Source organism: Canis lupus, chromosome 15 (genome assembly GCF_048164855.1).
Source record: "Canis lupus baileyi chromosome 15, mCanLup2.hap1, whole genome shotgun sequence".
Taxonomy (NCBI): Eukaryota; Metazoa; Chordata; class Mammalia; order Carnivora; family Canidae; genus Canis; species Canis lupus.
Genome location: NC_132852.1, coordinates 41437423 through 41455779, shown reverse-complemented (window position 1 = coordinate 41455779; position 18357 = coordinate 41437423). Strand labels below are relative to the sequence as shown.

Sequence of the window (18357 nt, the reverse complement as noted above, 5' to 3'; positions counted from 1 at the left end):
GTGGGCGCTCCTGCACACCCGGCGACACAGGGGCGCCTCGCCAGGAGGCACCCACTGCCTTTGCACACCTCAGGCACACCATGTATTCATGCCCAGGTTCACAAATTCAGCAGAATGTCCAGAAGAGAATCACATCACTCACGGAAGGCCAGCTGCATCCATCCCTCAGGCACACGGCTTTCATGTTTGACAGGAGCCATGTGGTGTTGATTGCACCCCTATTCATTCTGTTTGTTCCATTCTGCACGAGATTAGCACAAGAACTCCCTGTACGTCCCCTCAGCAGGGCTGTGCCACCTCTGTGCCCCTCGTGGGGCTGTCGGGCCAGAGGGGACCAGACGTGGCGCTGGGTGTACAGGCAGCAGCCCCACCACCACCACTGCAGCCCCCAGCACACAGCGTCCACCCCATCAGTGCCACTGGGCCGCTCGCACCAACAAGGGCTCCATGTCGTCTTTGAAACAAGAAACTACCCAAAGTTCTTTTCCTGCTAACACGTGACTAAGCCTCATGCTTGGTGAGCTTGGTTCTCTTCCTGGGACCCATTCACTCCCCTAGGGACTTGGCACGTGGCACCTGCTATGCACTGGCATATCTACTACCAAACCACAGAACCCTGATGGTCACAAATGTACTTTCCATCCTCTTTCTCCTACGTGGCATCAGCTATGTTCTTAACATCATAAAAGGATTCACAACATAAGAGAACTAAGTTTTGAGACTAGGTATATATGTCCTTTTGCACGTGGTTGATGAGCTACAGCGTGCACAGCTACGAGAGCCCATACAAGCACATGCTGTAATTCAGTTGATTCAAGTGTATGGAAAGTTGTTGCAATGATGTTCAAACATACAATCGATGGGGAACATCCCGTCAGCACCAGTACCTCGGTGCACATCACGAACACGTTTAAAATAACTGAGAAACTAGATTTTAGGTAACGGACCTTGTTTTCCCCAGAAAGCAATGAAATAAACAGAAGGCTATTCAGTGAGTGCACGTCACCATGGGTACCAAAGAGGAAAAGGCTTCCTTCTGCTGTGTTCTGCTCGTCACCGCAATGTGACGGGCCAGTGAACCCAATGTTGACAGCACAACTGCCCAGCGCTGGGAGGAATGGCCATGGACACAACAGCTGTGAATGTGTTTCTGTGTTTCTGCATGAAAACGCCGGTAACTGATTTGGCCTCAAACATGTTCAATAATCTCTTGTTGAGCAGCTAGGACCATAAAACGGATGCCGGAGGGAAGGATGGAGCCCGTGGTCATGAGGGGTCGGAGCTGCTGACACCGAGTCCCACTCCCTGTTGGGAGGCAGCGTGTCTGCAATGAATGTGGCTGGCCTCCCTTGCCGAGGCCACATCAAGCTGCCCCCATACTCCTAGTCAGTTAGCCCGACACCCGCGGCCTGATGGTCACACAGCACCCTAGAGGGAAGCCTGGGGCCCTCGGCGCTCCACAGAGCCTCCTGGAGGAAAGGCAACTTGGTAAGAATCCTCCCTCTACCAGACGTGACTGGGACCCAACATCATCACTTTCAGGAAAAGAGCTATGAAGGGCACCAAGACATCTGGCAAGTCAAGTTCACCAGCAACCAAAGCAGGTGAGACAGCCCGACTTCTAGCAGCTGGAGCCCCCCAGCTGCCCACACCCCGGCCAACACCATCCCACTGGAGGTGGCTTGCTGGGTCTCAAGGCAGGTGCGCAGGAATCTCCAGGGCCTCGAGGGCGAAGCTAGAATGCAGCTCCCTGTCTGTTTAAACCATCCTTCCTGCCCCGTGCAGGTCCCTGACAGAAGATGCACCGGTGGGACACCAGGGACATGGGGCTAAAGCAAATGGCATGTGTTCTGTTCACACAGGGCCGCCGCGGCCCCTGCTCCCCCACCCTTGCCCCTCCATCTCAGAGGGCCCACATGGTCTTCATTACACACACCCCCGCCCCGCAGCCAGGCCTGTGGACGGTGGCAATGGGGATCTGGGGAGACTGGGCCTCCCTGTCCACAGGGTGCGTGGAGCAGCCTTACCTGTGGCCTGCACCACGTCTGCTGTCGTCAGGTTCCAGATGCTGGCGCTCACCCTGAAGGTCACCGCTGGGCCCAGAACACTGAAAGAGAGGAAGAGAGAGGAGCTCAGAACAGCCCCAGCATCCTGAGCTGCTCCCAGCGCAACATGGCACGCATGTGTCAGAGCCACCGCTCACACCACGCGTGACCTCGGCCAGGCTCCAGCGTCCTGGGCACCGTGACTCTCCCCCCTACATTCCGGGAGCTCCACCGGTAAGTGGTGCTTCTCAGACCCACACACAGCAACTTACAAAACATTCAGATCACCCTCAACAAACCACCAAGAACAAGCAGAAAAGGGAAAATTGTGATGGAAACAGATTTGAGTTTCCGGCCCCCATGGGAGTGGCAGGGATGAAAAGCAGGAAGGAAAGACACTGGGGTTTTTAAATTTCTCTTGACAGGAACCATTTAAAAACCTATCAGTCATTAAGAACTATTTACTATAAAAATAACTAGCAGGGAATTGCCAGATAAGGATGATTAAAATTTTCAAAGCTTCTTAAATACTATGTTGCACATCAGTTTAAAAAATATATTACTTTTTAAGTAATTTTATTCATCTGAAGAGAAGAGGGAAGGAGGGAGGAGAACAGGAAGGGGGAGGGGGCAGGGTGGGAGGGGAGGGGATGGAAAGGGAGGGGGAAGGGCAGGGAAGAGGAGGGGGAAGGGAGAGGGGAAGGGGAGGGAGAGGGAGGAGGAGGGAGGGGAGGGAGACCGGAGGAAGAGGATGTCCTGCCCTCCCCACCAGCCCTGCTCTGGCCTCGGGAACCACCCCCAGGTCATCGTGGTCCCTGCCCTGCACCTGCTCCTCCCGGCGGTCCGGCTCACATCCCCGTGCCCAGCCTGCCGCCCAAGGCCCTGCCCCTGGAAGACCCTCTGCTGCCCAGTCGCCACCAGCATGGCCCTAGGATGCATCTTCCCACAGAAGGCCCAGTGTGGCTTCAGGCCCACGAGACCTCGGATGGGCCCCTGGCACCGTTCCCGCAGCTCCGCGTCCACCCATTCCAGCCCACAGACCTTCTCTTCCACCTCCTTGCACAAGAAACGTCTGCATGGTCACAAAGTGCTGACGACCACATCCCTCCTCCCCGCGTGTCCCCGGCACCAACCACTGGACCCTGGCTCGCGTCTTGGCAGAGCCACGTCCTGGCCCCACACATCCCCATGGCCATCCCTGCCCTCTGGCACATGGGGTCCCAGGCCCCTCTAGAGCCCCCAATCGCCAGGCTGCCCTCCTCCCATTCCCAGTGGGAGCCCCAGGCCCTGGAACCATGGCTGCTTCTGCCTCCGTGGCTCACGTGGGTGGTTTTCCTGCCGCCTCTCCCGCCGCCCGGTGAGTGAGGCCCCAGCGCCCCTCAGCACCTCTTGTGGCCTGACCATCATCATGCTCTGACTGCGGCCTGATCAACTGTCAGGCCCTGACCACCATCACGCCCTGACCTCGGCAGACCCTCCCCAAGACCACCTGGCAGGTATGGCTGCACTGAGCATCTAGCACCAGGGATCTTACAGGATGCTCCCGGCTTCCTGGCACGGTTGGCTCTGGGGGCTGTGGGGAGTTTGTGGCAGCACCTCACACCCAAGTGGGAGGACAGACCACGGCTGTGCCTGAGTCATAAGGGCACATACCTGCTTCTACACGGAGGTTGGGAGGGGCCTCAGTGACTTGAACAGGCCTCACCTGCCGTCTCAGCGGCCTCACAACCTGACCTCAGTTTACACCTCAAGTGGGGGGGCATCTCTAATCCATCGTACACATTTGAGAAATCCCGAGCAATCCTCTGGACCTAAATCCTCCCCCAGCTGCCAGGGGGCCTCTCTGAAGACCCCAGAGGCTGCAGGTCAGGGAGCAGCGTGCAGTCACACCCCCCTCTCCCTGCACAGCGGGAGGACACCCCTGCCCCTGCGAATGCACCTAGGACTCTCGGGAGCACTCCCGAATGTTGGCATCATTGTCACCAAGGCTGTTACAAAAGTGCTGGTGATGCTCGCTGCCCCCCCCCCCCTCCAGCCCTGGCCCATCGCCTCTGGGGCTTGTGAGAATCTTGGGACGGAAGGAAACCTACCGTGCAGAGCACGTTCAGAGAGGCTCCGCAGTCCAGCCCAACGGCACGACGGGGCCTTGCACCCTCCCCAACACCCTCCCCAACACCCCCATTGACATGGAAACGGCAGTCTCTTTCCAGACCCCTCAACCACACCTCTATGTCCTGTGTCACTCTTGTCCCCCCCTCTGCCCTCTAAAGCTCTGGCCTCCATTCCCTCGGCCATATGGGGAGGCATGTTCTGGCCAAGGGGCTCTGGACCTGCCTGCAGCAGCTGCCGTGGGAAGCCTGACTGCGCCAGGGCAGGGAGCGCATCCTGCAGCACCAGGAAGGGAAGAGAGGGCGGGTGTCCAGGGCTGAGCACGGACCACTGTCCTCGGCCGTGGTCAGTTGCTCCACACGTGTCCCCACAGCCCTCTGACCCCACTGCCCACCACACAGGAGCACACCAAGCTTCCCTTCTAAAATGTGAAGCCCTTGAAGGAGTGCAGCCGAGCCCCAGGGGCAGTCATGTGCCAGGGACCCGTAGCTGGAGAGTGTCGGATCCCCAAACCAAAACAGTTTGTGTGGTAGACGTTGGTGAGAGCCCACAATCCCCCGCTGCAGCGCCTGGAGGGCCTGCAGGATCCAGCACGGAGCGCCAGTCCTCCCAGTGGTCCGCCCCTTTCTGCTCTGTGACTCTGGGAACTCCCATCAGTCCAGTGCCTTCCTGGGTGCTTTCTGAGCCCAAAGCTGTTTGCAAATAGCGGGTGGAGACCCAGGCTTCATCCCAGCCCCAAGGGCGCAGAGGCTCTCTCCTTGGGGAAGGGTGGGGGAACTCCTCGGCCCTGGGGTGAAGGCTGAAGCCCCAGGAAACAGGCCGAGGAGAAGAAGGACTGTGTTGGGAAAGGGCTTAAAATATCAGACACAGAAATGGTAAGAATGCTGCCGCCCGGCTCTGCTGGGCCTCCTCCGTCAAGGTGAGCGGGTGGAGATGCCCCCCACAACGTGCCAGTGCCACACTAGACCCTGGGGGGGGTGGCGCTGCTGCAGCTCAGTACTTCTGCTGCTATTTTTTATGAGCCTTACATTGCTCTCAGCCATAAAAAGCAACATACCGCCGACCGTCACCCTCTATCCTGTGTGTGGGGATGAGGCAGCAGCCAGATTACGCAGAAATGACTTGGTGACTAATTCCTGAAGGGATGCCTTGCCTACCCTTTCCCCTCAAGCACAGGCCCATCCCGGCGGAGGGTGGACAGAGCACACAGACGTGGTGGCTGACAGAGGACGGTGAGACTGGTGGGCAGGGCCGAGGGGTGAGGGCGAGTGGGAGTGCACGTAGGTGTGAGCCCCTGGGCATGCTCCTCTCTGGCCGTCAGGGCTCCCGTGCTCCCCGGGGGCTCAGCTGAGGAGCAGGTACAGCCTGAGGCCAGCTCGGCGTCCCTGGGCAGGCAGTGACAAGGAACAATGAGATCAGCGACCTTCTAGGTGACAGGAGGGAAAGGAAGATGGTGTCAAGAAACAAACGGAAGAGCTCAGAGTGGGTGCAGCGCGTCAGGGATACGTCCTGGGGGAACTAGCGCCTTGGGCTACGCCATGCCAAGTGCTGCCGTCGCCCCAAGGATGGAGTACGCATCCCCTGGGTGAGGTGCTCCATGTCCTTCCTGGGAGCCAGAGGATAGACTCTGGGGTGCCCTGGGGGGCTCCGTCGGTGAAGCATCGTCCTTCGGCTCAGGTCATAATCCCACGTCCTGGGATCGAGCCCCATGTTGGGTGCCCTGCTCAGCAGGGAGTCTGCTTCTCCCTCTGCCCCTTGCCCCTGCTCATTCATTCTCTCTCTCAAATACATAAAATCTTAAAAAAAAAAAAAAAAAGATGAACTCAGAAGCAAACGGTGGACCTCCTGGAACCTTGCTGTCACAGCAGCCACTCAGGGGCAGCCTATCGGCTGTGCTGTGGGCCCCCGTGCCCTCCAGGGACAGAGACAGAGAGGGTGTGGCGTCCTTTCCAGATCCTGGCACCATCAGGGACACCAGCCGCCAGCACCGTGCCCAAGGGCATCCGACAGCTGTGCATCCAAACACCCGGCATGAGGTGCCACCATGGCCCCTCCCCCTTGGGGTTCCATTCCTCGACGGGGTTCTCCATCCAGCTTCCTCGTCGACCCCCTAGTGGAATGGTCCAGACGTTTGCTCCCCAGCAGCTTCTGTCCATGACACATTAATGCCACAGACGCACCTGTGCCTGTTTCCAAGGTGGGGCTCCTCCTCATCGGGTCCCATGTTCTCTCCCCGGGAGGTGACACCCCCCGCGGGGAAGGCATGCTCCAGACCCTTCTGTGGTCGCCGGGGCTCAGTCAGGACGTCCGTTCCACGTGGAGGCTGGCAAGACCCTGTAGAGATGTTCACACCTCCTTCTTCAGCTCCGCACTCTTACTGGGGGCAGAATCCTCTCCTAGGCCCTGGGCGCTATCAACACTAAAGGCCTCCCTCCATGCTCTGCAGGACACCTGTGTGCAAGGCTGGTGAGCAGCAGGGCCTCCTCCACCAGGGGGATGCCTGCCACGCAAACCCAGTCAGCAGGGCTCCCTGTGCCCCAGGCTTCTGCATGCGGCTCCGCCTGAGCAGGATGCACACAGGCTACGGAGTGGGAGTGAGCGCCAGGAGCTGCGGCCGTCCCCCTCCCGGGCCGCGTGGCCTGGGCCGTCCCGACCCTTTGCTCAGAGCTACTTCTTCAAATCCTTGACAGGAACAGTCCCGTATGCATAACATGGCAGAAAGGACAATTCCTGTGTTTAACCAGAAAGTAAAAAGTAAAACCGATGCCCAAAGCCTTGCAAAGTCTCTGAAAAGGAAATGTAACACCTGATATTGGAGTTGGACAGAACAGAGTTGTCTTTTTTAAAAAACAAATTATTAAATAAATATAAATTATTTTATTTATGTATTTGTTACATTTATTATAAATAAATGATTTAATAAATGAGAGTTTCTCATGCAAGCACCATATGCCAACTCTACAGATACAAAAAAACTGTTTAGATTGGGAAGAAATTATTGAAACGGACACAAAGAAAGATGAATGTCAGATTATAAGGGAAAACCTATGTTTCCCTTCAAAACAGAGATACTCATTCATTCCTTGGCTTTCAGATTCTCGGTCAGAGTCACCCTGTAACCGCTGGAGACATGCTCCCGTACATTTTTGTTATTTGCAGAGTTTGTCTTACAAGGTGACCACAAGCGTGGGTTTAGGGGAACACGGGGAAGCCCGGGCTGGGCCTGCTGGCGTCCGACCATGTTCCCACCAGCCCATCAGTGTGCCCCAGGCTTCTGCATGTGTCCGTACAACCACAGCTTACTGACAGATGCTGCTACCTGGGAAGCAGTGAGCCCACCTCCTGTAGCACCTGTCATTCAGGCCTGACCTCAGCTACCCCATAATGGCGTTTTCTGCAGAAAGCACGGCCCAGCCTCCTCGTACACAGGACGTAAGACACACTATGTGCACGTGCGGGCCGTTTCCAACAGGAAATCACCCACAGAAGGCACGATGACAAGGAAAATGTGGCAGTAACCGTGACAAGTGCGTGTTTACGGTGTGGGCTGACACAGGAACGTGGGTGCTGCAGTTCAAGCTCAGCCGGGAGTGTATGAGACAGTAGGGCTCTTCCCTGCCCCCCTGTGCCTGTCCTCACGTGACCACGGGAGCACTGCACAGATTTCGGGGTTACCATATATCCGCAAAGATGGGATCACAAGCAGTGGGGGAGCACCGTGTCTTCTGGGGTCTGTGTTAAGCATGTTCACACACATCCGTGACCTTGTTTCCTTGTCATATCCTACACATACTGTTGTAGAGAGAGTCGGGGCCTGAGACCCTCTTGGCACCTGCCTTTCCTTGCTGTGTGCTCTCAGCACTGGACACTCGATAACCTGCAAGGTGAGGATATTAGTACATACCTAGAGGGGTGTTTGGGTGTCCTCTAAACCGACCCCATCACCCTCTGCCCTATCCGTCTAGAGCGGTCTGCTGCTCCCCCAGATCCTCTGGTGAGGTCCACACCTTGGGCCTTCGTGGGCTCACAGCACTGCTACTGGCCATGGAGCCTCACAACCCAGGAGGTCATCCTCCGTCTGGAACGACAGGGTGGATACAAGGAAGGTCAGTCACTTCTCACCTGACCCTCCGGCTCCAGGATGGCAAGCTCGTGATGGGTCTGGTGGGGTTGCCATGGGCAGAGTGGGCAGGTGCACTGTACATTACCTATATGAGGTGCTTTGCTCTGACAGCACACGTGCCACTGGAGGCCATTTTCCTGTAGGACCGCAGGCTTTCTGGCCTCCCAACTCACTTCCTGTGACAGGGGCTTCCATTTGTGGTGGAAGAGATGTCACGGGTGGAACCCGCCTGCCCAGACATAAACCCTTCCCACTCTAGTGAGAGAGAGTCTCCATGGTCTCAGCCTAGGAAACCATAGGGGGTATGTGGGTCCCCAGGGATGCTGCAGAGGCCCCTCCCAGAGAAACATTGTTATGAGGAGTTAATTCCCCATCAAGCTGGAAACAAGATGAAAAGGTATCTATCTCCCTGGGACACCTGGGTGGCTCAGTGGTTGAGCATCTGCCTTTGGCTCAGGGCGTGACCCTGGGGTCCTGGGATGGAGTCCCATATCGGGCTCCCTGTAGGGAGCCTGCTTCTCCCTCTGCCTGTGTCTCTGCCCCTCTCTCTGTGTCTCTCATGAATGAATAAGTCTTTATTCCCTTTCACTATTTTTTATATTCCCCAAATGAATGAGACCATATAATGTTTGTCCTTCTCCGATTGACTTATTTCACTCAGCATAATAAAGGGGAAAGGAGAAAAAATGAGTGGGAAATATCAGAAAGGGAGACAGAACATGAAAGACTCCTAACTCTGGGAAACGAGCTAGGGGTGGTGGAAGGGGAGGTGGGCGGGGGGTGGGGGTGACTGGGTGACAGGCACTGAGGTGGGCACTTGACGGGATGAGCACTGGGTGTTACTCTAATGTTGGCAAATTGAACACCAATAAAAAATAAACTTATAAGAAAAAAAATAAATGAATAAGTCTTTAAAAAAAGAAAGAAAAGAAAAGAAAAGGTATCTCCCTGAGATCTTGCACCATTCACTGATTCAAAATTCATTCACTGATTCAAAACTCCCTTTAACCAATTCAAGCAGAGCACGTGCGTGTGCAGAGATGAAGGAAGTCTCATCACCACCATTCCAGCTGGAGTCACCTCTGTGTTAGAGGGAAGTCCAAGGGGTCCTGAGGCTGTGTAAGACTCAATGTTTCTACTTGAAAGTTACTATAATTTCAATCATATGTGATGTTTATGTATTTATAACACGTGGTTATGTATTTGTAAGATCCCATATGCAATCATGCATCAGTCATAACACTGACAATCACTCCTGTTTCATGGTCCCAGGACAGGCTAACAAAGAACAGAAGTAACTTTGAGCATCTTAATATTGACATATTTTGCTGGTTTTCTGGTGTTTCCCACCTGATCATTTGAAGATGATGGAATGAACAAAACCCCACTAACCCAAGTGCTGGGAGTGAGAGCTCTGCCTACACGGTGTTTTCTTTACATGGAGACTTCAGAAATCCTCTTTTCCTGCTTTTATTGCTGGAGTCGTTTTGCATACTTGGGTGTTCTGCCTTTATGGTGTCAACATGCTGACAGATGCGTCTTCTTGAGGATCCTGTATCTTGAAGAGATCGTCCACCTGCTCATTGTAATTACATGAGACCCTAGTCACACGAGTCAGAGGACCCTGTGCTCACACCAATGTTTCAGTGGAGAATGAGGAAGGCAAGTGATTCCCTGATGAAATCTTATTTCTCTCTCTCTCTCTTTTTTTAAACACCATTTCCAAAATGTAGAACTCAAAAATTCCCATCAATTAAGGATTCTGCTTACTTTGCTTAATCTGGGTGTTGCTTCTCCTGTGCAGCAATAGGTTATACATGAACGGGATTTTTTTTTAAGATTTATTTATTTATTTATGAGAGACACAGACTGAGAGAGAGAGAGAGAGAAGCAGAGACACAGGCAGAGGGAGAAGCAGGCTCCATGCAGGGAGCCCGATGTGGGACTTGATCCCAGGTCCCTGGGATCATGCCCTGGGCTGAAGGCTGACACTCAACAGCTGAGCCACCCAGATGTCCCTGTGAACAGGATTATTTGCATCAGGTTGACCTTCATGGTCTACCGTGAATACAACAAATATGATGACAGTTTTCCTTGTAAAGATGGGCTAAACAGCCCTTTGTACTTAAATTTAAATAGAGACAAGCCTCAGGAAACTGGGCCCTCTCAACGTTTGGGGATTATAGAAGATGGCAAAGCCTGTTTGACACCAAAAAACAGTTACAGAGTTAATGTTGAAGCTTTTACAACTAACAGAAAAGTAAATGCTGCATCTTCAACTAATGCACTTTCCTGAAAGATGTTTAGAAATTAAAAAAAAATACTCCTGATGGAATACTTAATTAAACATTTTTTACTATCATGCTCCACCTTGGCTTGTGCTTTGTCTGTTTGATCCTGGATTTGGAGCAAAACCCATAACATGGATAGGTGGACAGGATGGAGGAAAGGCAGGATGGAGGGACCGTGGCTGATGGATAATGGATAATGGATACATGACGGATGGATTTTACATATTCATATGTACAGAGAGAGGGAGCACCCTGATAGCAATGCAAACATAAGACATTTCCTCAAAATCCTATCTATGGCTTAAGAATCCTTCTACATTAGCTTTTCTCATCCACGGGTGATACATTTGGTAAGTTGCTCATTCTGTACCTTATTATTAATTTAAAAACAAAAAAACAAAATGCTAACACAGGTCCCAAAGTCAGCAAACAAAATCAGTCATCTAGGAGATTGGCTGTGTCTGACCGAACACCAACTGAGGCCACGTAAGAGTAAGAGGATCTCTGCGTCTACACACACAGGTCTGAGGGGCTTCTTAAACCAGCCCCTCAACCAGCCTCCATGCTCAGGCACGGGAGAGGCACCCCCGTGCCACTGCTGGCCTCACGCGTGTACACAGAGGGAGGGTGTGTTGGTGGAGAGCTGAGCACCGTGATGGCATAATTTAGACCCAAAGCAATTCACCTGCAATGCCCTCAGTCTATAGATGAATTAAAACCATGGGTTTTTAAGGACTTGCCCCAGAGTCCAGTTCTAACAGAGATGCCTCCGTGGGAAAAGAGATTCCTGGATTCTCCCCTGAGAGCTTGTAGAGAACCACTAATAATCCCACCCTGCTGTGCTGCCTCCGCCAGGGCCCCTCCTGGCTCCTGGGTCCAGACCCACATTGCTTGCCCTCTTTCCCTGAGGCCTGTACTGACCCTCAACTGTTTCTGAGAATAACCTTGCTCATCCTCCTCCACTGCCCCTAACCCCAGAGAAGCCCGCAGTCCGGTCCTGGACTGACCCAAGCCGCCAAGAGAAAACCAACAGAAAAATGTCTGGTGGCTACGGCATCATCCTCACATAGCTAATCCCTTCCCTGTCAAATTGCAAAAGCTCTAGAATTCCATGAAATAGCAAAGTAATCCACGCGAATGTTCCAAAAGCATACTTTCCATTACTGTATTTTCTGCACACACATTAGGCCATTGCTTTCCAAAATATCTGATTTGAAGGCTGACCAGGAGGGAAGACAAGAGAACAGGTCATTTCTTCTCTGTATGAGGAGGTGGAGGCTTAGGAGTCATCGCACGACGACGTGATACGAGCCTTCACCGAAACGTACCATCACGATGCTCCATCTTTCCTGAGGCCTGAGCAGCTGCTTTGCTGCACAGATCGCCTCTTATGTGCAATCACATGTGGTTAGGTGAAGCTTGGGAATTCCTCTTTGTGGTCAGAGAATGCCTCACATTGCACTCCCATGAAGTATTTGGAAGAAAACAGAAATATTCCATATTCACGTTGTGACTTTGGACTCCTAAAGCATTTAGTCTGTAAGTCCCAGGACGATTTACTGCTTTCCAATTGGGAGATGTGGGAGGTGATACGTTTGGTCACAGGAAGTGGAGCTCCAGCAGCAGAGCTGTGGTGCCCGCTGGGCCCGGGTGACCCGAGGGAGCATGGCCTGCAAGCCTGTGGGGCCCAGGGCATGTGGGGATGGACCTCCCATTGCACCTCGACTCCCACGGTGCTTAAGGATTCATGAATTAAACAGACAAATAAACAACTGAATTATTAGTGACAAACATTCAGAAACTAAGGCAGCACCTGAAAATCTGGACAGAGGCTTTTGGCCCCAGGAACCAGGCCAAGGGCCAGCAGCGCTGCGGGAAATCCTGACCCGACACACAGGGTTGCCAGCCTGCTGCATCCCGCCCTGACCCGCAGCACCTCCTGGTGCTGACGACGCTCACTCCGCTCCGTTCCTTGGTTCAGTTTTGTTTCTCTGGGCACCAAAGCCGCTGGCTGCCCAGCCTTCACCTGAGCATCATCTCCTAATCCATGAAGTGATGCGACACTGGGGCTGGTTTCCATGAGGGAAAGAGTCCCTGCATTCGTCACTTAGGAGAGGCCACACTGTGTTCTCCTCCCATCCTTCCTCACGGAGATTAGTTCCCGAGTAGAAGGTTGGCCTCCTGCCAGATGCTAACGCGTCCTCTCAGGACACATCCTGACCTGCCTCCTGCACAGCCTCGGGGACATCAGCAGGCCCAAAGCATCTCTGACTCAAGAGTGGAAAGCAGGAGAGCGAAAATAAGTTTTACTTTGTCCTCCTGAGAGAAATAAGGGTGAAGCTGAGCAGAGATAACGGGCACTCACAGCACAGGCAATAAGTAAAATCCATATTTTACCACGGTGTTTAGTTTTATTTCAGTATAAGCACAACTGCTTTCACGTGCTTACACATTTCATGGTTTAAACATAATTTTCATGTCTTTGTAGCATATTGTACACAGAGCACCCTTCCCCCCAGCGCTGGGCACCTGCACATGCCTAGCGCTCATCCCACAGCTCTCTGCAGGGGCCACAACGCCCAGCCTGCAGACGAGCCAGCGGAAAGATGCTAAACACTCAGCAGCTCGCCCATCATCTCAGGGCAGCGGAAAGATGGCTAAACACTCAGCCCACACTGATAGACTGGCTCATTCATCCACTGCTCGCTCAGTGACTGAGCAACTACTGAGCGCCTGTCACATACCTGACACCATTGTAGACACTAAAGATACATCACGGAGTTTCAGAGGCCCCAGCCTCGCCATCAAGGAGAGCATCATCTCCTGGGGCAGATGAAGGCACAACGCTTCCAGGTCAGAGGATCATTAGAAGGAACCACGGTGTCTCTTAAGAAGCCCGAACACTGAGACGTGCAGTCCAACACATGATTCCACCACCTACCCAACGCTTCACACTCGAAGTGTCAGCACAAGCCTGGGAAATGGGACTGAGTGGGTTCTTCTTGACAACCGAATCTATTCACAGTTAGGAGTTTGGGAAGTTTAATAACAATGGAGATAATGTTAGCAAAATGGTACAGGCCTGTCAAGCCGAATGCTTACATGCAGGCAGGGCCTATGGCTCTGGGATTGCTTCTAGGATCTGCACAGAGACCCTGCCAGCCTTAGAACCGGTTATGCAATTCGTGGGGGCCTCCTCAGAGCAGGACTGCACATCACAGCCCACAGGACACCCTGACCATCCGCATTTTACAGGGAGGGAGGCTGAGGTTTAGAAAGGTGAAGCATTTTAACTCTGCTCCCGAAAGCTGTGATGTCATTTCTCAATAGGAAAGATGCTCCACCAATCTTTTAAATATAAACATCTTTACCTGAAGCACAGGGATTTACTGAAGATGAGAAAAGGCCCTCTGTCACCCGACAACTGCCAGCTGTGAACACACCTGCCCATGCGCCCTGCCCACACTCTCGTCTTCAGTCTAACAGGGGGCGGGGCGGGGGACAGGGCAGCTCTGACACACCATGACGTTCCCCAGGGCCCATGGGGCACCATGTGTAGCGCTCTGAGGGACCCTGGCGGTCTTGTGGCGTGTACACAGGGCACAGCCCGTGCTCCTGCTCCGGGAAGACCAGACTCCAGAACAGGAGGCCCTCCATCTCTGCTTTCCTAAGGCAGCATCCCGGAAAACACCCTGGAGCAAGCGGAGCAAGGTGAGAATGTCCCCCTGCAATCAGCAGCACAGGCAGGCAGCGGGCAGTTGGCAGGGCTTCAATCCCCTCCCCTGGGCCTCCCATGGGGCTGCAGGCCTTACTGCTGGGGACTTGGCCGTGGGTGATCTTCGTTTATCCCAAGCCTTGCCTCTGTCACTGCAGTGCCCTGTACACTCCCCAAGGTATCCAAAACTTTGTCATCACTTGGGCCGCAACACAGTGGGGTCAAGGCCAACCTGACCCTTTCTCTGAAGTCTTCATTCATCAGAGACAAGATGGCAGCCAAATAAGCCAAGTTCTGCCCTGGGGAACAGAAACTCCCACGGATCCTCTCACCAGTGGATGGGTGTGTGGGGGGGCGGCTTGGGAAGGAAGGACTAAGAGGCCTTGCATGGCTGGGACTTGGGCCCGACCTGGGCTGACACCCGCCCTGGCCCTGTGCACCAAGGCCCTAACCAGAAGGCTCAGGGCTGTGCGTCCCCACTACCGCTCCTACAGCAACCATCTTGAAAAACAAGAATGCCATGTCTTCCTCAAGTCCATGGATCATGCAGATGAGAAACTAAACTGCTTCCTGCACCAAGAGATGGAGGAAGATTGATCACAGGATCAGGCTGTTCTCCCGCAGTGCCCCAGGCTGATCCGAGCCTTCTCTGCTGAGCCCCTGAGGAGGAGTGTGGACACCGCACCGCACCCGCCGACCACGGAGCCTCCTTATGGATCCCCGAAGCACCGCCCACCCAACGGGCCTGGAGGGAGCGGACCGCCATCCATCAGAACCGCCATGGACAGCTATGATTAGATTATAAAATTATAAGTGAGATTGTGGTGTGTCTGCTGGCGTAATTACATCAGCATGCTAATGCGGTTTTAATGGTCTCTAATGATGTAATAAGAAATAATGGAATTTACTTGACAGCTACATAACCATTAACAAAACATATTAAGTATCACTGGTGCTTCCATAAAAATGCAGACGGTCTCTGAAAGCGCCAGCTTGCGCAGCAGCCCCTCTCCTCTCCTGGAATGGCCGGCAGCCCTGAGAGCGTGTCCGTGGATGCCCCGGTGTGGGTCATGCAGTGGCCCCTCCCCGAGGCCCCAGGCCCCCTCTGGCCTGTGCACTGAGCCCAGGAGCACAGCTGGTACCAAGCACACGCATGTGCATGTGCATGTACAGTAAGGACAGGCCAGAGCTGCGGCACCCACAGTAACGGGGAGAACTAGGGCTGCAGAGAAGCCCCGGGCACCTGGAGGACCCGTGATGGGTGAGAGACACGACGGCAGGGGACACTGGGGACTCCCTGTGCTGGGCGGGGCTGGGGAAAGGATCCCTGGGCGTCTTGCTCACCCGAGAGCTACGGAACTGTCTCACACAAGCTCATAGACCGGGTGATGCTGTCAGGTCCCCATGGGACGGAGGAAGCCCCCTGTTTTCTGACCAGGGAGAGACTGCGGCAGGAGACTTGCTGGGTCACCAGCTCCACCCAAAAGTGCTCCCTGGAAGCCTGTGTCCCCATCATCCTCAGACATGACACAGGTGCAGGGGGAAAGGGCTGAGACATGTAAGCAAGCAGCAGAGCCAGCTACGGGCCAGGGACAGATGGAGTGCAGCCAGCTCCCACCAGATGTGCCACAGGGCACCCCCCACCAGACGCCCTACAGGACACTCCACAGGGTGCCCCTGCCCTAGGCACCCCCCACTGGATACCCCACAGGGCACCCCACAGGACACCCCATGGGGTACGCCCCACCAGACACCCCACAGGGCACCCCCCATCCCCCAGCCTGCATCGGAAGCCCCTCCAGGAGCCTGACTTGCCCTCCTGCCCTCCAGCCACTGCCCTGAGGCTCTGGCTAAGTACACAAGGACAGGGAGGTGGCAGGTGGGTCGTGTAGAATCAGGAGGGATCCAGACCCCATCCAGGGCTAAATGTCCTCTGGACCTCGGACACTGTGTCTCCTTGTCTGTGGTGACCCCTTCCTTCAGTGGGAAACGCCCAACTGCTGCTGCCCTAGGGGCACAGACACATGGCTACCACCTGGACCTGGGCTGTTCAGCGGCTGACCTGACCCGACTCCCAGCCTGGCCCCAGCGCGGTGGCCCTCCCCGGCCTGGAGAGCTGCACATTCAGAGACCCCCAGCCCACACGCTCCCGCCTGTTCTGCACATACCTCCCCCCGCCCCCCAACCTGCGACACCTGTAGCACAGGGCTGGGCCACTGCATGAACATACGGGCATGTCTAAGGAATGAGCAGCGGCAAGGCGCCGCCTCCAGGAGGCACCAGGCCTGGCACAGCTGGCACCGACGGCAAAGGGAAAATAATGATGGTTCAACGAATCCCCTCCCTGGCAGCCTCACCAAGTCAGCCCCGCCAAAGCTCACACTAATGCCTCTCTGCCCGATTACTTTGCATCAAACTTTCTCGATTGTGGCCTAAGCTGTAGCAATATCGTCCAAATGCTTGGGCTACCCTGGCTGCTCCCCGAGCTCCTCCTGGAGACGTGTCTTGTTACCCCTTCTCCTGGCTCCCACAACCTCTGTCCCTTTGATGGTGGCGGCTCTCATTTGTTTGCCTGCTCCCTCCGTGGCAGCTGCATTTCCTGAGCCCATGGAGGCAGGGGCCAGACCTGGCGTCTCCTACTCATGGACCGAGGGGTGAGCAGCGCACCCCTACTTGTGGAGGCCAGGCCTGGCTCCACAAGTCCTCACTCTGCTGCAGGCGCAGTCATGGCGCTAGGTGCCCGATGTGAACACGTGCCAGGGGTTACCGTGACCCCTGACCTCAGGTCACCAGTGGACGCTATAGACGACTGGCCACGTGGGAGGTGCAGGCACACTCAGGAGACCTCCCTCTGCTCTGCAGGGAACAGCCAGCCAGTGCCACCAGGTCCGGCCTGGCTCTGCCTGTGCAATCCTGTTCACTGCACACTGTAGAGACCATGCCCCGGGCACAGGACCTGTATGGGCTGCCAAGGGCTGCAAGCCGCCGAGTGCCCGTGTCCAACAGCCAAGCCCCTTCCGCAGGGTCGGATGGGGATGGGCAGTGCCTAGATGCATGAGTACACCTGGCAGGGACTTCTGCATGGAAAGGAGCACACGTTGACACAGGGTGTTCTCGAGAGCATCAGGGAGGACAGGTGGGAATACGAGTGGCTCCCACGCGCCTGGCATGCAGTGTTACCAGACAGGGTAATGGATGTCTCCCAACCTCACAGCTACTGCCCACACCCACAGCGTCTACCTGGTATGGGGTCAGCATCACCAGCCCTCAGCTAGAAGTCCCTGGGCCACCACTGCATCCTTGTAATTCACTGTTCACATAGCTGGACACATGCTCCCTTGGTGGGTGCTCCTGGTGGCTTCCCAGCCCACAGAAGGACAGGCTCACAAAGGACCGGGGGCCACCTGAGCTGCCCTGCTTGTCCGCACAGAGCACCTGTCCCTCCTGTCTGTGGGTGGCCTTCCTGGCCGCGCACCTGCTCCCCAGGCCCCGCAGCCTCTATCCCTTGTTTCCACGAGGACTAGGGCTACCTGACCTTTCCCAGCTCCACTCTGCATATGCTTTTGCTAGAATGTCAGCTCTCTGCTCCACCTTGGCATGGTGCTCCATGAATGTTTGTTGAATGAAAGTATGCAGATGGTCATGTTTGCCAGGGCAGACGTGGGCCAACTGCCCTCAGTAGGTGGACATGGGCTGGACAGTTGTCGGCTGCAAGGAGCCCAGGATGTGAAGCTGGGGTCCTGTTCAGTCCAGAACTGGCCTTGGCTCCTCTCTCCCAGCTTCTGGCTCCTTCCTACTCAAAGGGGATGAACCACACAGGAGCTGATGGCAGCAGGGAAGGGTGTGCGGAGGCCCTGGTGGCGAGGTGGGTGGGCAAGACTTGTTGATGGTCAGAGGAACCTCCAGGACTGAAGGCCCCAGGCCAGCCATCCACATCAACAGACAACTCAGCTGAGCCTCTTCTTTCCAGGCCTGAATGGTCCTGGCTCACACACAGATCCATCCCCACGCTCCCCTCTGGACTGACCTCCACATCCAGAACCCCCCTTCCCCTACCTGGGACATGCGGGTCTG

The 18357-nt window shown here is 54.9% G+C and overlaps 1 protein-coding gene across 4 annotated transcripts in view; it reads right to left on the bottom strand.

The window, feature by feature from the left end:
• PTPRN2 (protein tyrosine phosphatase receptor type N2) overlaps positions 1–18357 on the bottom strand; it is a 726314-nt gene that overhangs the window by 377369 nt on the left and 330588 nt on the right. For all 4 annotated transcript variants that reach the window (XM_072776801.1, XM_072776802.1, XM_072776803.1 and 1 more), the window contains one exon: positions 2028–2107. In XM_072776801.1, coding sequence (XP_072632902.1) covers positions 2028–2107 — 80 coding nt within the window. The remainder of the gene's footprint in view (positions 1–2027; positions 2108–18357) is intronic.